Source organism: Malurus melanocephalus, unplaced genomic scaffold (genome assembly GCF_030028575.1).
Source record: "Malurus melanocephalus ecotype Western Australia unplaced genomic scaffold, MMel_1.1 scaffold_354, whole genome shotgun sequence".
NCBI lineage: Eukaryota > Metazoa > Chordata > Aves > Passeriformes > Maluridae > Malurus > Malurus melanocephalus.
In genome coordinates, this window is record NW_026623586.1 from 439,046 (window position 1) to 460,443 (window position 21,398).

General features: G+C 51.2%; 2 protein-coding genes across 2 annotated transcripts in view; both read right to left on the minus strand.

Annotated features, from left to right (window-relative positions):
• Positions 1-8,290: 8,290 nt before the first annotated feature.
• On the minus strand, positions 8,291-11,921 carry SOX7 (SRY-box transcription factor 7). The gene is made up of 2 exons (XM_057378334.1): positions 11,631-11,921; positions 8,291-9,663 (listed from the first exon to the last, which is right to left on the minus strand). Exons 1-2 carry the CDS (start codon positions 11,854-11,856, stop codon positions 8,762-8,764), a joined length of 1,128 nt encoding a protein of 375 aa, XP_057234317.1. The 5' UTR covers positions 11,857-11,921; the 3' UTR covers positions 8,291-8,761.
• A 5,804-nt stretch (positions 11,922-17,725) lies between these two features.
• Positions 17,726-21,398, minus strand: part of PINX1 (PIN2 (TERF1) interacting telomerase inhibitor 1) — a 61,964-nt gene continuing 58,291 nt past the window's right edge. Inside the window, exon 7 of the mRNA XM_057378333.1 lies at positions 17,726-20,738. Within this exon, the coding sequence (XP_057234316.1) occupies positions 20,130-20,738 (609 nt within the window). The 3' untranslated portion in view covers positions 17,726-20,129. The remainder of the gene's footprint in view (positions 20,739-21,398) is intronic.

Genomic DNA, 21,398 nt, shown 5'->3' on the forward strand with positions numbered 1-21,398 from the left:
ATGGGTCATTTGTTACAGCAGGCCCTTCACATGGGAGTCCCATTCCTCAAAGARATTCCCTCAGAGTGGTTTTTGGGACTTTTCAGGAGGTTGGGGATGGAAGTTGGGCAGGGTGGTGTGGGGGCTCTGGGTTGTGGGTTTCCTTCTCTTCTTTCCCTGGAGCCTGGATTGGAGGGAGCTCTGGCTTGGGAGATCCTGGGGTATTTGGGATCCTCTGCAGGACCATGGTGCAGAAATGTCCGGCCTGTTTGGTTCTGAAATGTCCAGCCTCTTTAGTTCTAACAGAGATGTGGGTTCTGTTTCAATGAAGGGCCTCCAGACCACCAGGAAAAGGCATTTTGGAATGCAACGCTGGTTTGGAGAGGGATAGTCAGCCTCAGGAGAGTCCCAGCCCTTCTGGGCTTCATCTGGGAAATGATCTGTCACAGATCCCATATAGGATCTCCAAATGTCCCTTAGAACCCCAGCATTCCTGTGAGAATCACAGAATCACAAAATATKCTMAGCTGGAAGGGACCCACAAGGATCACCAAGTTCAGCTTTTAAGTGAGTGACCCGCACAGGGATCAAAACAACAATTTTGGCATTTTAGCATCATATCCCAACCAATTGAGATGAAAACTGCAGCAGGCTGGGTTTGATTYTCCCCAACACTTAATTTATGGGGTTCCAAAGGAATTGGGACACTGTGCACTCACCAAGACAGATCTTGAATGGAAAGGATCCCTTTTTGTAGGGGATCAGCCTTAATCTATAACCATGGGATCAGCCCCTTGCACTGTCACATCCCCGGAACTCCTGCAACTCCAGCTCTCCTGGCACCTGGAAGGASCAGGGAGGTTGCACCAACACGCTCCAGCTTGGTGTTTCCTAATCCTGGAATGCTCAATTCTGCAACTGCAACACATCTTCCATCTTCTGTGGCTTGGGGGAGGGAAGTGGGAATGATTTCTGAGGTGGTAAAAGCCCAGCTGACAAATCCACGCTCCAGAAGTATCCATCAAGGAATAGGAGCAGGATCAGAGGAATCCCAGGGACCTTGCACTTGTTTTGGGTGATTTTGGCCCAGATCAATCTGCAGGGATGTAACCACTCTCCAGGCAAGGTTCCAGGTGAGCAAAGGCCAGGGGTCATTCCCAGGAGGAGATTTGGGTTCTGCCATCCGCTTTTGGGAGACTGAGAGGATGGACCATTTGGGTTCAGAGCTGATCCCTTTATTTTCCTGCATAGGTGCATCCATGTGAGCCATTAGATCCTCTGGAAGCACCACACCATCAAGGCACAGTCAGAGGCTGTCACCCCTTCCAGGCCAGCACTGAGGAGAATCAGAATCATGGAATTGTGGAACCATGGAGTGTCCTGAGTTGGAAGGGAACTCTAAGGATCATCAGCCCACTCCTGGCCCTGCACAGACACCCCAACAATCCCATCCCTGAGAACATCGTCCAAACATTCCTGGAGCTCTGACAGCTTTGGGACCGTGACCATTCCCTGGGGAGTTGTTCCAGTGCCCCACACCCTCTGGGGAAAGAACGTTTCCCTGATCTCCACCCTGCAAGGAGAGATTGGACATGCACCATGCTGAGAGTTCCATCAGACTGTGCTGAGAGTTGTGGAACAGAAGACCAAGGGATGCTGCTTTCTCCAAGCCACATGTCCTATGTCCTATGTGTTTAAAACCATCACCCTTTGTCTTGTTGTGAAAAGACACACTAAGAAGTTTGACCCTGTTTTTCACATTTATATATGAAAGGAACCCATACACACACAGATATATGTGTATATTTCCTGTATGTTTATATTTCTATATATATTTATATATATTAAGGTATAGTTGGTATCTTGAGTAAATGAAAAAGGTAGATTTGGGAGCAACCCTCTTTCTTACGTATATATATATATGAATTTATATATATTTTTTTTAATTTCCAGTAAATGAGAGGGGTAGAGTTGGGAGTAACCATCTTTCATATATATATATATATATATATAAAATATATATAATATAATATATATAATATATATATAATATATATTATATATACACACATATATATATGTATTTTTAAAAAAATTTAATGTCTAGTAAATAACAAGGGTAGATTTGGGAGTAACCATCTTTTTATATATATATATATATAATATATATACATATATGTATATATATGTATTTTTAAAAAATTTTAATCTCTAGTAAATGAGAGGGGTAGAGTTGGGAGTAACCATCTTTCTCATATATATATACACACATATATATATATATATATATATATATATATATATATATATATATTTAAAAAAATCTCTAGTAAATAACAAGGGTAGATTTGGGAGTAACCATCTTTTTTATATATATATGTGTGTGTATGTGTGTGTACATACATATTTATAAGTATATTTTTTATTTCCAGTAAATAAGAGGGGTGGGGTTGGGAATGTCTGAGCAGTGACGATCACAAGAAAAAAAGAGGAGAAAATGGAGTGGCTGGTCCCAGGTCAGGGGTGTTGAGGAGCCTCTTTTAAACTCAGSTTTTCAGGATCCTCCCTGAATTTTGGCCGAAGCCCAAACGGGCAGCGTGGACCAGGGAAGCAAATCCAGCCTTTCCCACTCCAGCTTCATGAAAAAACAGCTCAAAAGCGGTATTTTGTTTATCAAAACAAACAAAACGTGACGGTGGCGGTGGTGGACAGGGATTTTTGGTGTCCCAGCCGGTCAGGGGTCAGCAGGACCCGGCGCCCCTCGATAGCCGATCCCAATCCCAGGGAGCAGCGGGATCGTGACTCAGCCCCACATGAGCYGGTTTCCTTCCTGCACCGCCAGCCTGGGCTTCTGATGTTTTGTTTGCYGTGGAGCTCTGGGGGCCGAGTGGGAGCTCCTGGAAATCAAAGGGAAAGAACAACATCTCGGGCCGGCCGAGGCGGGGTGCGGCGTCCTGGCTGAGGGACACCGGGGAATTCCGGGCRCTGAGGGACCGAGGGTGGGAGATGTTGGTGGAGGGCACAGGTCAGGGCTCCAACATGRAGCTTCTCATCCCAAAATTCTCCCTGAACTCTGCAGTGATCCCTGGGTGCTGTTGGTGGGAACCCTCATGGGCTCCTCAGGCTCGGAGGAGGAGGAGAAAGAGCTTTTCCCTCTCTCCTTTCTTCTCAGGTTTTCCTCCAGTCCACTCTCAGACCCTCTGGGTGGGGAATTGCATCTCCAGCCACCCCTTTTGGGCTGAAATGGGAGTGGGAAGCAGYTCAGCCCTCGTTGATCTCCCAGGACAGCACATTGCTGTGGTTTTTTTTCTGTTTTCTCCTGATTGATGCCAAAGACAAAGCTCTCCATCAAAAGCTGCTCAGTGTCTGGGCACATCCAAACCAGGTGATCACTCCAAACCTCACCAGGAATGTCCTCACTGTTCCTGTCCTGGGGCTGGGGCAGGACCTGTGGCCAGCACAGCTGGGATTTGGGGTAATTCCAGCGGGAATGGTGATGTTTCAGGGATCAGGGTCTTCCTTCTCCTGATTTCTTGACCAGTCTAAATCTGGTCCATCCAGAGGTGATTCTGGACCTGCACCAGCCCCCAGGCAGTGCAGAGGTTCTGCCTGGAGTTGTGGGGATGTTYCCAGAASRGTKTTAGGRGAGCRCAGCTACGCTCCAAAGAGRAGCCAGCACAGAGAGGATTCTACTTATTCACTACAAAAATAAAAAATAAAATCCACATTTCTCTCATTCCCTCCATACCCACTGCATGATCTCTCCCTCCTCCCCAGCCAGCCGGGCCATCAGACCCAACTTTGCCACCATGGTCCCTCTGATTCCCCAGGTGACAGAGGAGGGATGGGGATTTCAKCTGCGGGGTTGGCCTTGGCTCTGCCCTTGAAGGGGCGCATTTGAGGAGAAATCCCAACTGGGGGCTGGATCAGCTCGGGGTGTGAACCCCAGGTGACACTCTGGGTGCAGCCACAGTGACTTTGGCTTGATGCTGAGCCCGATCCCACCGTGCTGAGCCTGCACCCTCCAGCCCCAGGCTCTCCTCCCCAGCTCCATCCCTCACTTTGGCACATTCCCACGCAGCCCCAGCGGGCAGGGAGAGCCCCCCATCCTACCCACAACCCTCCTGCTCCCCCACCGCCCTCTCGGCCCCCGTTTTCCTATTCCCAGCATTTACCCTCCCCGCACGTAGCCCTGGGGGAGCCAGAGGATTGTCCACAGAGGGAGAAGTTATTTTTCCTTGACATAAACATCCAAGCCTTTCCTCGGCCCCTTCTCTTGAAACGTGGAGGTAGGACCTGGACTCATAACATCCGGCAGGAGGGGTTGGCCTTATCTGCCAGGAAACACTCAGCTCCGGACACATCCTCCCCTGCTCCCGGCACCCCGAGCAGCTCCCATCGGCAGGAAACCACTCAGCAGCTTGTCTCATTCCCTCCTCTGGAGAGACGGCAGGGAGGGCCTGATCCTGCCCTGCTTCGGAGTCAGGGCGGGGTGCAGGGAAAAAAAGGGATGGAGAGCAAAAAAAAAGGGGGCAAAAGGGGATTTAGGATTTGAGGTTTTAGGGGAGTTGGCTGAGCTGAGGGTCTCGCTAGGCTCTGTCACTGATTTGCAGGGTGGGCTCATTTCAGTCATCTCACCCCCTTCTCTGCCTCTGCTTCCCTCACTGGATTCTGCTTTGAAAAATCGGGGGAAATTTCCATCTCCCAGGTGATTTTTGATCAGGATCCAGATCCCTCGTGTGGGACAGGGATCCCCCATGCCAGGGGCAGCACAAGCACTGGATCCTGTTCAAACCCTCAGGAAGAGACAGGTCATGTCGGAAAAAGGGCGTGAGGGAAGGAAGAATTACCTCTGCTTTACGGACAGGGAAACTGAGGCACGGAACATCSACGTAGCTGTTTGTCACCAGGGTCCAGCCCTGCCCGGTGGCACTGGGACAAGCAGAGCTGGGACACAGAGGAGTCACCACCTGCTCGAGGGACGCAAAGGAAATCACCCAGGGCATGACACAGCTCTGGGCAGCCCAAATCCCGGYGATTGGGGAAGGGTGACCTCATCCCTGCTCTGTGACCTGCACAGCCACGGGGACACCGGGCTGGCCAAGGCCACTGGACACTGGGGGCAGAGGGCTCACAGCCTGGTCACTCCCTTGACTCCTGTTCTGTCCTCAAGCAGGAGCCCCAAATGTGGTGTGAGGTGATTTYATCCCTTCCTGCAGCCCTGATTTGATTTTCCTGTGGGTTCCCAGCTTATCCCAGCCTGGGGACAGCAGAACCACAAACCACAAGATTCCTCAGTGTGCACASAGACAGCCTTGGGCTCCTGGATTTGGGATGGGGAGGGAGGAGGAACGTGCCCCAACTCATTCAAATGATTTTTTTGAGTACCTGTTTGGGGTAGAGACCCCTCCCAACATCCACAAACCACTGAGGGCACCCATCTCCCACCCACATGTCCACTCTCCAAGCAAAACCTTCCCAACTCTGTGGCCAGTCTTTCCACCCTGCATCCCAAAAAATGTCCATGGGGCGGGGGCTGATCCACGGCACCTCATTTCCCATCCCAGCAGAGGAGGGGTGGACAGTCCTGCTCCTGAATCCCACGGTGGCCGTGGTGTCCTGGAGGTGGGGGCTGGACCCTTGTGGCACTGAGCTGTGCCTGGATCCGGCTGTGGCTCCTGGGGAGCTGCTCCTTGCCTTGGCTGCAGCTCCCCACACCCTCAGGGGGCCCTGACTCCTGGTTGGGGCCTCTGTAGCTGTTCCTGGCGTTCCCAGAGCTCAGGGACGAGCTCCCAGCTCTCCTCACGTGGTGGCTCCGGTTTGAGCAAGCGGGGACAGGCTCGGCTGGTAGGGCTCTGCGCTCATCATGGCTCCTCGGGGATGGGGTGCATGGAGAAACCCCTTTTCCTGGGGAAATCCAACTCTGGGAGCTGCTGGCAGCTCTTGGAGCAGGGTTTGCCTCCACCAGCCCTGTGTGGGATGAAAGCAAGGAGGGAAAAGGCTCATRGGGTGGTGGTGCAGTTGACCCCATYGTTGCTCGGGGTGWCSACACACRRGAGCAGACAATGTCCTGGAGAAAGGGTCCTGTAAGGTGAGAATGTGGCAGCCCAAATCAGGCTGATGGCAACACCCAGAGTTGTTTTTTTTGGGGGGCTGGGACAGCTGAGCCTCATCCCCAAGGCGGTTTCACTGTTCTCAGCTGCCTCTCGGGCCTGGGGCACCCCAGGGATTGCAGGGAGAGATGAGGAAGGAGAAACCAGACTTCTCCAGCCCCATTCCTGCTCTTGGCATGATCCCACATGGGTTTAGAGAGACCCAACAGGCTCCTGGCACCTCCCTCCCTCCCTCCTGTTCCAAAATTCTCTTGGAAGAGTCACATTCRGGCTGAGCCAGCTCATTCAGGGAGTCACCACCACTGTAGGGCCAGCAGGWCACCCAGAGGGATCCATCCATTCCTCTCTCCCTGAAAGGGAAAGCCCAAGGGTGAGTTTGGATGCCTGAGAGGTGGATGAAGSAACAGGCAGGATGGGAGAGCTGAATTCAGGAGACAAAAGGGGTGGGGATGAAGGAGAACAGGACAGGAGCACGTTGGTGCCTCCCCAAAAGAGCCTCTAAATTCTGGGACCACAGGCTTCATGGGTTAGAAATAACTCATTTGTGGGACACGAGCCATCCTGGAGGACAGGATTGGTTTGGGTGACCTCTGCAGACCCCTCCCAGCCACCACACAGAGGTGACACTAGGAAATGAACTCTTCCATGTTTTGGGGCCAAGCAGGAGGAGCCAGCCTGGAGGACGCTGTTTTGGGAGGTGTTTACCCTTCCTCGGATCTCCAGAGGTCTMTTCCAACCCCARCAGCTCTGGGATTCTCTRTGCATGGCCAGATCAGCAGGRACACAGCCTGATTCCRYGTCTGGGATGTTTTTCCACAGASAACAACATGGATTAAGCTTTTCTCTTTGCTGGCCAGGCCTGAGGAGCATCACTCAGCATCACCTTCACGTGGCACCCCAAATCTGACCCCACAAGTTTCTGAGGCCTCACTGCCTCGACCTGCACCTGCACCAAGGATCCTTTCCAAGGCTCCCACACCATGGAGCATCTTAAAAAGGTGAATCAACCCAAATTGTGAAAGAAAAGAGAGCCTTAAACGTGACTGAAACCCACACTTCAGGCACAGGGATTCKCTCCATAAATTGGGGACACCAAGACACCAAAGGCAAAGCTCTTGACTTCACTGGAATATGGAAAAAGGATTAAAAAGATCACTTCTGAAGGATGGCAAAAGCAGGATTGAGGCCACCACAGCGACCTGAACCCTGAGACGCTCCACGAAAAGCAAGGGTAGGCACTCGTCATGCCCCGAGTCGGTTTGTTAGAAAGCAATCCACAATTTGTAAAGATAACCACAGATCTTTTGTTTTATTTATAAAAAAAAATGGAAGTAGAAAAAATTTGGCTGAAAATACCAACAACAACAACRACGACAACAAAAATATAAAAAAATAGCACTTGCATGGGAAATGTTTCTGTTTTGAAAACTGTTGTCAATAGCGACAGCAATTTAAATCATCGAACAATCATCGTATAAAAACATATTTATTTAAATTAAATATTTTATGCAAACTCGTATCTACACTCATTCAAAATGTATAGAGTCACACAAAAGAGATGGAATGTATTAGCTTAAAAACCGGTGAAGTTTTGGGGGGTGGTTTTTTTTAAGTATTCTTTGCAATTATTATTAATACATTTTGGAGACCAAAACCAGGAAATCATAACCACATTACTAACTAATCATTGCCAAGTGCCATACAGTAAACACTAAGATTAATCATGTCATATAACTGATTTAAAATAAAGCTTCATCTTTATGGAAAGGAAGAGAACTCGAGCAATACAAAATCCAAGGTGGGGTGGGGGGGAATAATGGAAGGAATAAATCAATGTACAGCTTTATTACACGCAATAAAATGCCAGAGTTAGGAGAGGCATTGGGCACTGTGGCTCCAAACATGGAGCCTTCCCCTTCAAAGGATGTTTGATTAAAAAAGTGTCTGCTACATCATCACCTCGTGGCCAAAATGTTCATCCCAGCACCCGTTCCCAGGGGTGGGTGCTGGTTGGATCCTGCCTTTCCAAGCCCTGATCTTACCCCGCTCCAGACCAGGCTCAGCACCCTCTGGGCTSGCTGCCCTTTTCTTGGCTGGTATCCCATCCCCTTTGGGATTTCCCAAGGGATGAAGCCCCCAATCCATGCTCCAGGGGCAGGGGAGGGGGGTTTTAATCCCCAATGGAGCTGTCCGGCAGGTCAGGGAAGCTGCAGAAATGCCGCCACCAGAACCCAAAACCAGCTCACGGACCTTCACCAAAATCTTCCCTTCTCCCACCCCTGCCTTTGCCCCTTCCAGRGGGAATTCAGACCTGATGTTTGCGGGGTGCTGCTGCACTCCTGACTCCAAATCAGAGCTGGGGATGCCCCAAAACGAGGGGCAGCCTTCCTGCACACCCAGGAGCATCCCTGCTTTGGAAGARGGACTTGGCCGAAGGGCTTTGGTTTCGGGAAATGCCCCCAGCGCCGGTCGGAGCGGAGCACTCCAGGCTTTGCACGGTGGTGACCCAACAACCCGAATCCTTTACCTACAACCCCGAGGAGACTCCAGGGCYCTGCGGTTCAGACTCGGTCACCCTGAGGGGCCGCGGGCGATGTCCCCAGGGAGCAAYGCCTCGCAACAGTGTCGGGTCCTTCCTCGGCCGGTCCAGGCGGCCCCGGCTGGGCTCCCTAAGACACGCTGTAGTTATTGTAGTAGGTGGCCGTGGCGTCGGCCAGGACGGAGATGAGGCTGTTCTCGGAGCCGTGGGAGCTGCCGGACGCCGGGACGTGCCCGTTGGCCAAGGTCCCGCCGTGCTGCTCGCCGTGGCTGGGGTTGTTGAGATATTGGTCGAACTCATTGCGGTCCATCTCCCCCAGCAGCTCCGCTTGGCTCAGCTGGTCCAAGGTGTCGAAGCCGTGGTGGTCGGGCGGCGGGGAGAGCTGGCCCAGGTGGGCATGGAGGCTGGGAGGGGGCAGGGAGGGGAAGGCGGGTGTGTAGTAGCCAGGAGGAGGAGGAGGAGGAGGAAGGGGAGGGCAGCTGGAGGCCGGGGGGATCATGCAGGTGGCCGGCTGTGGCATGGGGCTGAGCGGGTGGTGGCCGCACCCGAGCGARCCGCCCGCGTACTCCGGGGAGAAGGCAGCACCGGCGAGGTGGGAGCGGTGATGCTCCTCGGGGCAGGGCGACGAGAAGAAGCTCTGCTCGGGGTCGATGGCGTCCAGGGGGGACATCTCCGGCGGCGTGGGCAGCCCGTAGGGGTAAGTGTCCACACTGGTGCTGCCGCCGCTGCCCGGAGCCTCCCGGTAGCCCCGCGCGGCTGGCAGCCCCGGGCGGGGTGGGTACTCACCCGGGCCCTCCTTGTCCCCCCCTGCCCGGCCGCAGGTCCGCTTTTCCGGCACAGAATTCTGGTCCCGTGTCAGGCTGCCCAGCAGAAAGCCGGGATCCACCCGCTTCCCGATGCGCTTGACCTGCTTCTTCCGCCGGGGCCGGTACTTGTAGTTGGGATAATCTTGCATGTGCTTCACCCGCAGCCGCTCGGCCTCCTCCACGTAGGGACGCTTCTGCGACAGGCTCAGCGCCTTCCAGGACTTCCCTGAAACAGGAGGACACGTTCCCTTAGTGCCCACAGCCACCCAAGGGTTCCCAATATCCCAGCTGGCACACAGAGGGTGACACACCCCAAAAACCCTGCAGGAGGATGAGGCTGGTGGGAGAAGAAGGGGGGAACTGAGGCTGCTGTAGGTTCTMCAACTCCCTTCATTCCCAGTCCCCACAAAGGGTGGGCTCAGGGTTAGTAAATAAATKCAGGAAGATGAGCTCTCCCAGCTCCATGATCCCTGGGGAGCAGTGACAGCCAAGGCCATGCCTGGCTGAGCAGGGGGTCAGGACACGATGTCCTTTCAGGTGCCCCAGCCTGTGCCCTGCCAGGACTTGCACAAGTACACAGGGAGACCTGGGCACTGTGACAGCTGTTCTGAGCAACCTGGGATGRTGRAAGGTGTCCCCACCCTGGATGGGTTAGATGATCTTTAAGGTCCCTTCCAACCCAAAATATTCCATGGTTCTGYAATTCTGTGACCTYGCTCCTCCCTGTTTGAGATAAAATGTCCCCAAGACAGGGGACAGGTTCAGACAGGGGGGGTTTATCCCACAGTGGGGCTACTCCTCAGGGTAAAGGGGAGAAATGAGGATACAGATCAAAGCTTTTGATGCCTTCCCATGGCCTGAGACAGCAGAAATAACTCTAATAAGCTGAGATGCTGCATCGGCAAAGCAGCGAGGAGAAAACCCAAACCACCAAAGAAAACACCGCAGAACTGTCCAGGGAAACACAAACTTTGGGTAASAGGCTGGGCAGCAAAGCTGTGTTGCAATTCGGGCAGCACTTTCTCRGGCTGTCAGAGCTGGTAATTTCGGTTTGCCCTCTTGGTTTCACATCGAAAATGGGGATTGGGAAAAAGGAAAAAAATGGGGATTTGGGAAAAACAGTGGATGGGGAGTGGGGGAAAAAACGTGTGCTTAAAATGGGCTGTGATCCCCCAAAAGGAACAGCAGAAACACAGACACAAACCCCAGCCACGCAATACTGGGACAAAGTGGGACAGCAAGGACAGGCCAGGGAAATTTGGGGGTTCCCTCTTTGCACAGCAAAGCAGCACCCAGCAGGTTTTTTGCAGCAGAGGGGTGGCAGGGTGCCTGTGTCCTGGATGCAGGACACCATCAGGCTCTGCACACCTCGAGTGTGGGACATTTATGGGGTGAGCACCCCGTGGGTGCCCGGGTGCTGCTCCTGGGGTGCAGAACACCACAAGCTTTGCACCCCCAGAGTGCTGCACTCGGGCTGGCTTTGCACCCCCAGGTGGGTGCAGGGGTGCCCCTCCTGCTTCGTGCCAGCCCAGGTCCCCATCTGGGCACGGCAGCACCCCCAGGGATGGCCAGTGGAGCTCGGGATCCCAGTCTGGGGTGCTGGATCTGGGTGGTAATTGCACCCCAGGGATGACGGGGGGCTGCACTGTGCCCACCCCAGGGCGCTGGATTTGGGGGGGATTTGCACCCCATGGGATGCCTGGGCGARTGCGTGGGTGCCCACCGCGGGGGCACGGGACCCGAACGAGCTTTGCACCCCAGGAATGGCCGSAGGGTGCCCRGATCCCACCCCAAGGCACTGAACCSRGAYGGGATTTTCACTCCAGGGATCGCAGGTGGTGCCCGGGTGCCCACCCCGGAGCGCAGGATCCGAGCTGGGTTTTTGCATCCCGTGCGATGCCCGGGTGAGTGCGTGGGTTCCTCCCCCGGGGCGCTGGATCCGAGCAGGATTTACACTCCGGGAATGCCCCGATGGACCCACGGGCACCGAATCCCGATAAGGTTTGCACCCGCGGGGATCTCCGGTGGGTGCTCCGGGGCGCTGGATCCCCGCAGCATTTACACCTGGCAGGGTGGGTGGGTGCCGGAGTGCTCGCCCCGGGGCACCGGATCGGGGCAGGGTTTGCCCCGAGGGGATCGCGGGTGGTTCCCCGTCCCCCTCCTCCCCTCGCCCCCCGGCCCCGCGCTCCTCACCGAGCATCTTGCTGAGCTCCGCGTTGTGCAGGTCGGGGTTCTGCACCGCCAGCCGCTTCCTCTCGTCCTTCGCCCACACCATGAAGGCGTTCATGGGCCGGCGGATGCGGCTCTCGGAGCCTTTCTCTCCCTGCGAGGCTCGGGGGGGCGGCCCTGGGGACAGCCCCTCGCCCGYGTCCCCCTCCAGCCGCTCCGGCCAGGGGAATGTGCCGAGCAGCGCAGCCATGGCCCCCCCGGCCCCCCCCGACCCGCCGCGCTGCCCTCGGGGTCCCCGCGCAGTCCCAGCCTCCTGCCCGGCCTCTCCCGTATTTATGAGCTCCTTGGAAAAAGCCTCCTCCAATGACACCGAAGGGACTCGCTGCTCCTCCTTGTTTGCAAACTCCTCGGCCCCGGCCGGGATGGTGCTGCGAGAAAACTTCTCCCCACCCTCAGCCCGGCACCCCCCGGGGTAGCGGCACCCCCAGCACCCCCTTTTCCCCTTCCCGCTTCCCCCCTCCCCCTCTTTTATTATTATTTTTCCTTATTTTGCTCGCTGAAAGGGAGTGAGGAGAGAGCTGGAAATGTCCCTCCCCACAAACAGCTCCGCTGCCCCCCCAAACTTAAAGGCTGGGGGGTAACGGAGAGACAGGAGATGAAGGCACTGAAAATTTGGAAAGAAAAGGAAAATGGCACCGAAAGGAAGATCCCACTGGGGTGCAAAAGACCCCTCCTTGGGTTTTGGCAAACTGCAGGAACCCTCTTTGCCAGGGGAAATCAAGGCATGGATCAGGACAGGGACCCCTTTTCCCCACTCCTCCTGCTTTAACCACCAGTCCAAACTGTGCTCTGCCCACCCTATGTGGGTTTTCACCCCAATTTTCCAGGTCCTCCTGTATGGGATGGAAGCTGTGTCACAATGAACTTTCTGGTGGGTGTTTGTCCAGCCTGGCTGGACTCCTGAGGCAGCTTTTCGGGGAAAACGAGGCAGGGATGTGGCTGGGCACAGCCTAAAGAGGTCAAAACATCCCCAGCTGGTCCCCTCTGCCCATTGTGGGACACTGGTAGACAAAGGATCTTTTCTTTGCTGCTGCTTTTTGCGGGGTGCTGCCCCATCCTACAGAGCCTGGATGGGATGGAAATCCCAAAACCACACAGTGGCGTTCCCACTCATGAGGGAGGGAAACTCATCCGAGCAGCTTTCCCCTCACTAGGACAAAGGATCTCCAGGAAGGTGATGGCACCGAAAATCCCCAGCCGGCCGCCCTTTCCCGGCTCATCCCTGCAACCCTGCCCTGAGGAATATATTTAGTGTCTGGATTCCTTTATGATTCTGACCCGCTGACATGGGGCTGCAGGGCTGCAGCGGCTCCGCTTTGACGGATCGTGGATTTCCTCTCGGAAAAGAGGAAAAGCGGCCAGAAAAGCAGCGGGACGGGGTGCGGGATGGGCGGGAGCTTCCTGGGGCCGGCCGAGGCTGCCCCATCTGACCCCAAGCCAGGGGGAAAAGCCCCGGCTCGGATCCCAGGCCGGGGAGRGAGTTCGGGCAGGTTTCCCACGTGCCTGGGTGTTCCTATTGACTCTTGTCAGATTAGGAGTGATGGAGAGAGCTCATGTAAATGTGAGCCGGGCAGGATCCGCCTGGGCTTCCTGGTCTCTCCCTTCCCTCTGCACAGGAGCGGGGTGGYTCTGCTTTTTCGTGGATTGCAGCGATTTTGGGGTCAGGAGAGCTGGAATCTGCCAACTTCTGCAGAGCAACTGCCCTCCCCGAGCTTTTCCCGAATTAAAACCCTGCGGAAGCAACAACATTTTCCGAAGGAACTGATTAAATCTATTAAGYTATTTACAAGTGGGCTCCATCAGAGCTGCGTTATCTGGGAATACAACAGGAAGGCAACTTCTCTTAAATCTAAAAGGCGCAGGAGATTTCCTGGTCTMGGGACAGATTTATAAACCCCTTCCACACACACACACACACACCCGGGAGCTGCCTTTTATCTGGGGTTTGGARCCGGGCACGCTCCTGGGGACAGCTTGTTCTGTCCCAGCAGCTCCAGTTCTCTCCCAAAGTCCCGTCTGACGCCTCGAAGTGCCAAAGGGATGGGGCAGRGAGGGAGGGAGGATGCCAAACCCTCCACCCTGCCCCGCACACGTCTCCCGGGGGCATTTGGCAGGCTGGAGCTGCCGCAGAAGTTGGGAAGAAAACCTGRAACATCCTTAATTTAAATTCCCTTTAGCAGGGGTAGAAGCACCCTGAAAAAGAAGCTGCCCAGGGTCGCAAGATTTTGTTTTGAATGGGGTGATACCTTTGGTATGGTGGACATGGTGCATGGCTCTAAATTATTTTTTAACCCTCAGGATGCTCAGGACTGGATGTCATTAATATAAAACCACCTCTGCCGAGGCCCCAGAGGTCAGGAAATTTTAGTAGCAGCAGTAGAATACAACCCCTCCTGGGAAAAGGGATGGATGAATTCCACTTGATCCCTTTCACAGCACTGCCTCCACCTTGGTTTGTGTTTCCATATTTTGTAGGATGGGTGGAAAGGTTTGGGAGAGGATAAAACCCTGAGCAAGAGCAGGACCTKCACCCACCTCCTGCCTCTGCTGCCGAAGCTCTCCGAGCACTTCTCCTGGTGTTCCTGATCCTCATTATTCCCTCCACATCCTGGGAGCAACATTTGACCTCCCAAAGGTGCCACAGGGGTCAACTCGTGGCTTTTCAGAACCCCCTGAGAMACAATCTGTGGCTCCCGTGTGGTTACAGCACAAAGAAATCAGGCAGAATATTCCTCGTTTGGATTTCCTCCCTTCCCAGGGCCCCCACACAGAATTTTAAGTGCAAACACTGCTACTATTATTAATAACCACTTTTTTTTTTGTTTTTTCCTCCCCTTCTCCCCCTCTCCCGTAGCACCTGGCATTCTGATGGCATTAGTAAGGAGGGTTGCATTCTGCACCCTGCCTAAAATGCTGGTCAAACCTGTCCTGTGGGGAGCTCCTGCGTTACATAAAGGAGGCTGGGGCCATGTGAAAATGCCACCTCTTAATTGCCACCGGATCGGGGTGATTAGTCTGGAAAAACTCTGGGGATTACCTTTTTTTTTTTTTTTTCGTGTGTGTGCTCACCTTCCCCGCTCTGCTGCGAGGCTTCACCTGTATCTGGGGCACAGGAAGCAGCAGAGCTCTCCCAGGGCTTTGGGAACAGGGAAATTACGGCGAAAAGCCGCGAGCGAAAATAGACGGAGCAGACAAAGGGGGGAAGAAAGCTTTGTTCTCCCCCATTTTCACGGATGGGGAACGGTGGCAGCAAGTCCCATGGGTCAGGCAGAAAATGAGCGGCTGAACCCTGTAAGGAACGACCATCTCTTTAAAAATATCCCTATTTTTTTCTTTCTTTTTTTGGGGGGTGGATCCGACATCTGGAATTTTACTCCTGCAAAGGGAGGGTTTATTTTCACCCCCACCCCCTCACCCCACCACCTTCAGGGACATTAAAATGTGTGAGAAAGTGCAAATCCTAAATTAGCTCAATATTCACATGTTCCTTAATTATTGATGAAACTCCCGGCTCCCAAGGGAAGTTTTTGCAGAGACGGCTGGGGGTTCCCAGCAGAAGMTTCCCTCAGTGCTGCAGTTCCCAACTCTGCCCACCGCCCATCCTCCCTGATTCCACCAGGTTTTCCCCAGGGATTCTTACCTGGAGCATTTATTTTCTAGGATAAAAAACCCCAGAGCTTTCCCATTATACCAAAAAGTGCAGACAATCCCCCCAAAATGCTGATTTTTCAGCGTGGTGCTGAATATTTTTCCCCTTACCATTTTAAAAATGCAGTTTTACGGTTTAAAAAAATATATATATTTTAGTGCCTTTAGGTTAAAAAGAACAAGGAAGAGTTTCCCTCTTACAGTTTAAAATTTATGAAGATGGATTAAGTCAAGGAAAAAAAAATCTTTGAGCGATTCAGAAGCARATTTTGACTTGCTGAGAAACTGAGCTTCAATTTGTTTTTGCAACAACATTCCCACTTCTGCCACCACACAAATGTGTATTTCTGAGTCCCACATCACTAAAAGTTTGCTGATCYTATTAAAAAAGATGGTTTATCCCCGGATGGAACAGGTAGAGACAAAAGCTTTGGTTATTTTCCAGAGTTCTGAGCTCTGATCCTTCCTGGGGGTTTCTGCCCAGGAATGAGGAGGAATTAGGCAAAGGATGGTTTTGGATGCTCACACTCCTCACGCTGTATCCAATAGGATACGCTGCTCCCAGATCTTTTTTCCAGCCTGGCGTGATGCTGGGCAGCGTTTCCAATCGACTTTGTGTGGTTTCCCTCTCTTCTTGGAGCTTCCTTCCTCCCCTCAGTGTTGGCAGGTTCGGAGGTTTCGTGACGTAAATTGTGCCTTTTGAAGGTGGATGCTGCAACAGCTCCGGTCCCGTGTGTTTAAACAGGAGAAAATTGGTTAATTACGCTGATGAATGTGACTAATTGTCCTTGCTGAGGGATCAGGAGCTGAAAGCAGCACCAGGGCAGCTTAAAGGAGCACTGCAGCCATGGACACGGTGTTTGGGCTGTCCCCAAACATTCCACAGAATGGTTTAGGGTGGAAAAACCTTCAAAGATCATCGAGTCCAACCATCCCCCAGCACTGCCAAGGCCAACTCTCACCTGTGTCCCCAAGTGCCACATCCACGTGGCTTTTAAATCCCTGCAGGGATGGGGATTCCACCACCCGTCCATGAAGAAATCCCTCCTGATGTCCAACCCGAACCTCCCATGGTTCAAGGGAGCAGCTTGAGGCCGTTCCCTCTCCTCCTGTCCCTGTTCCCTGGGAGCAGAGCCCGACCCTCCCGGCTGCCCCCTCCTGTCAGGGAGTTGTGCAGAGCCACAAGGTCCCCCCTGAGCCTCCTTTTCTCCAGGCTGAGCCCCTTTCCCAGCTCCCTCAGCCTCTCCTGGTGCTCCAGCCCCTTCCCCAGCTCTGTTCCCTTCCCTGGATTCACTCCAGCCCCTCGATTCACAARTATCACAAAGCAGCTGCATCTCAGGTACCACCAAAAGGACTCAAAGTCACTTAAACACAAGAACAGATGGTTCTGAAATATATTAATGGTGTCTTGCCTTTGTATTTTAAACAAACCGTGGCTGTTACTAAAGGGCATTTGGGGACATCGGGCACTGGTGGCCTTGGTCATGCTGAGGGCATGGCTGGACTGGATGATCTCAGAGAGCCTTTCCAGCCCCAGTTATTCCATAATTCTACAATTTTACCTCTGCTTATGAGGGTGTGTAAAGCACCAGAGTGAAAATATCTTGGGGAGAAATTCAAGAAATGCTGCCCATTCCACATTTCTGGGCTGTCCCTTTGGGATGCTCCAATGCCACCTCTCATCCCTGGTCCCAAAGAAAGCTCCACAGTAAGACTAAACTCCAAAAACCTATAAAGTTCACAGAGATTTAGGTCCAACAGTGGTACCAGGACTGTTTTCCCATGATCTCAACTTCCCAGGACAGTTTGGTGCCTGCAGGTATTTACAAGCACAAGTAAACCTCCATTCTTGCTGCTCCAATGCTGCACTTACAAATCATGTCCTTGGCTGTGGATTCCACAGCGAACTCTTGAGCCTCAAAGCAAAGAACAGCCCCATCCTTGCAAAGAATGGAGCAGCTCAGGAGAAACCATCCCACTGGAATGTTCCCAATGCAAAAAGGAAAATTTCCTTCTGTCCCTGCTGACCTGGGGGTTACCGAAACCGAAAACATTTTAATATCWGTGCTGCGCGTGCCTCGTTCCCTGTTTGGGAATGAAAGCAGAGTGGGGAATCTCATTTTCCTTGGTGTCCAGGTAATTTCACTCCGAGCCACCTCATTCTSTGAGCACAATGGATGAATTTCTAACAAAAGGCCTCGGAGTTTGAAAGTCTGATTTTCGCGGAAATGAAACCAAGTCGCTCCTTTGTGCTCACATTCTGCTAATTCCACCATCTGGGCACTGACGTAATTCTTTTTCTTATGCTGCCTAAAAAAAGGGCCTTGCTTGCCAAACCAGAGCTGGGTTAAAACCGAACTCAAAACCCACTAGAAACAAACAAACAAAAAAAAAAGGAGATATATGTAATTTATTACTCTGAAACATGTTCCTCTTGCTCCAATCATCCATTTCACTGGGCAGTATCTGGTAAAAAGAGCTTTTCATTGAGTAATGCTGACCACAAACACAGAGCAGAGCACTTAAATCAATTGCTTCTGTCAAATACAAGCAATTTRTGATTGATGATTATTTATTTATTATGATTTTTCTCCTCCCACAACCACATGCAGAGCTTGGGGCACATAAAAATCCYACATTTCCCAGGATAAAGTGCCATGTACTTCTTGCAGAAACAGAGAATCTTCCATTTGCACTTCCATCAGGGCCAAAGTTAAGTCTTAGGTATCCTGAACTTAACAGAAGTAACAGAACAAATTTAAAGGTTTATKCCTGGTTTTATTCTTCCTCTAACTGACACTGGAATGTGGCCAAGCACCCACAAGAATCAGCACACAGAAGCACATGGAAATTAATCGAGAGAACAAACAAACAAGCCCAGCAGTATTTGRAGAAGGAAACCTTATTCCTTGACTAGCACCTTTGTAAACTTAAATCTCAAAAAGGCTTTAAAGTTCAGTTGCTTAAGAGTTAAAAAGTAATAATTGGAAACAATCAGGCTTTTGGATTCTAATAATAAAAATTCCAACTTGTGGTGAGCAAGAAATCAGGAGGGATACTTCAATTTATCACAAAACATTATTTTGCTGTCCTGGTCCATTGAGAAGATGATTTTTTTCACCTCAAGCACAGAGTTTCCTCCCAACTGGATAGCAACTGATGGTATTTGGTGGCATTTCATTTAAAKAAGCCAGGGACAAGCAGGATTATATTGGATAATAATTACACAACAGTGAAAAGGAGATGGTACAAGGGTTAAAACYCCTGGCATGTGAATCCCAGGGAAAGGCATCTTGTTCTCCCATACAAGARGTGAAATTTCAGGCATTTTCTGCAGTGAATGAGATATTCTGAGGGCAGAGAAAAAAAAAAAAAAAGCTGCTTTGGAAACCAAGAAATCTTAAAAAGGAGGAGTTGAGCTGTGACCAAGCCTTCCATGTGGTCTGGGTRTTGCAGATGGAGCTTCCTCCACTGCACAATAAAGGCAGCTTGAGGAAATCTTTTCTCCTATTAAACATCTGCATCTTGACAATGTTCCTCAAACCGTGTTAAGCAACTCCACCAAGCTGAGACAATATAAAAATGTACCCATTTCATTCTGCAGAGCAGCCAATGGGATGTTTTAGATTTACACTGATGAAACCCAGCCAGGCCTGAATGAGATGAGCAGCTAACGGATTTGAATTCTGGATTCTGCCAGGATAACTGGCTGCTTTTCAGGGCTGTGCTGTCAAGTTTGYTGTGGCCAAAGAAATATCAGCACACCAGGAAGGTGAATCCCTCTTCCCATTCCACCATTTCCAAGCTCACACRTCTCTTCTGAGTGATATTAAAATGCCAAAAATTCATGCCGGATGTTGAAGATCTCCCACAAAACTGCTTGTGGCAGTGTACAGTTCCAGCATTCCTGATTTCCAGGTTCACAATGAGAAACAAGCTCYAGTTTGGTTATAAATCTAAACTGTGAGTTTGCAATGTGTGAATGGCAATACCAAACACATCTTACTGGGCTTTTAAAATCTACTGGTCTCCCAATTTCAGGAAAAAAACCTTGCTYTATCCAAGGCAACTTTCTGAATGTCAGAGGCACCACTGCAGAGACCCTGAGTATTGTCTGGGAATCCAAGATTTGGGTATGGTTAGTARAGGATATGGTTAATACACATTTCCTTTAGCTTTGGTGCAAAGTTACAACTGTTTGACAATGGTTTGGAGGCACAGGGAGGGCTTTTTATTTCATCCTTTAGAACTGACACTCAGCAGCAAACCTTTAACCAGAGTAAGCATTTTGGGAAGAAACAACATTCATTTTATATGTAAAATGAGATCAGTGTAAAAATTAGACACCACTTTGCAAAAACCAGTGAAAAAACACAGACAGCTTTGCAAACCACCTCCTGCTTCCAGAAGCAGAGCTGGGCTCTCACAGGTGAAAACAACTTTAATAAAAAGGCAGTACTAGGGTGAYACTGKTTTTGGGTTTTWTGGGTTTTTTTCCTGGATTGAGGAAAACTGTCAGTGTGAAGCAGCAGGAAGTCATTCCTTCCCTGTTACAGTCTTGATGTGTTAGTCCTCCATGTGGATCTCTTTTGAACGTGGCACTGGAGCTGCTGTTGGCCCATCACCATATTTTCCAYTGGGAGGGCTGGGTTTAGATGCAGTCTGAGTTTAGATCCAGTCTGTTTTCAGACCCAGTCCACGGTCCCAGCTGGAGCAGTGTCCAAGCCTGGAGTGCAATGTGCTGCCTGGTGCTGTGTTCACACAGTGCCCTCCRACACAGACTCACCCCAGAGTCCCAGTCTGAGCCTGAAGGGGTTAAATGTTCTTGCAGTGCTTCTTTTTCTTTCTGGGTGCTCCTTCCACACACCCACCTGTCTCCTCTTTTTGCTTTTTGTGCTTCTTCTTGTGGCGTTTCTTGTGCTTTTCCTCCTGCTCCTCTGCGCTGAGATTCTCCCCCTCAGACATTCCCACAGCAATTTCTCCATTGCCTGTATTTTCATCACARCTGATGCTTTCCTCTTCGTGCTCCTCTTTATGTTTCCTCTTTTTTTTCCCTYTGTGACATTCATTTAGGGGAGCATCCAGTTCCTCCCCATTCAAGCTCCCTGTTTTTGGCTGTTTCCCTGGTTTCTCCCAGTGCTCTGTCCTCTCTGCCTCATCATCCCTCTTCTGCTTCTTCTTTTTCTTCTTGACTTTGGTTTCCAGMTCTTCTGAGGGCTCCACAGTTTCATCAGCTGTTGGGCTGGAATGATCCACCCTTGTTTCTGTTTCCTTCTGGGATCCTTTCAGCTTCGCCATGCGCTTGGCAAAATATTCCTGGACAGTGAGAACGCTCTTCACTGTATTGGAACCATCTCCAGGGTTGGAGAGACAGTTGTTCCCCTCCTTYTCTTCTTCTTGGGAGTCAGGATCAGCAAAATCTTCCTGCAAGGGAACAAAGAGGAGCAGGAGTGAGTCAGGAATCTTTAGCATAATGCTGGGTTTTTGCACACTAATAAGGAAAATATTGAAAAGCAACGTGTTGTTTTGAAAATTAACAGTGAAAGTACAGATCTGGGTGGATGTGAGGCAGCCCTTAACATAAAAAAGGTTATAGGTTTAGGGAGAACAGGTGGAAGGCAACAAGAGAACACAAACCAAGAAAATTTTGATTCTTTTGAGTTCCTTAGTTTGCCTGCTCCTGCATAACTCATGCCTACCACTATCATACTCAGTGTATTACCCTGACTTTACACAGCACAAGAGATAAACCAGYGTGAAAAATCACCCCCTACAATCTATTAGCCCATGGCACAAAGGAAATCCCATGCCTGGAATAACTCTCTAGCAAAGAAGTTGTGATCCAGGGAGCAATCCAGCATTGAGGCATCTCTTCCATCTTATCTGATCTTTGGAAATGTTTGTTTCRGAGCTGCTCTGCTGTCAGGGCGTCCCAGATGTTGTTATTTAAACAGGCTCCATTTGATCACACGTTATCAGATGGCACCAACAACATCACAGGTTACATCTTACAAGGTTTCTGCAGACATGAAATAAAGAGATGTTGATCTGCAGCTGCAGGTGAGGAGTTTCCTATTTAGAAAG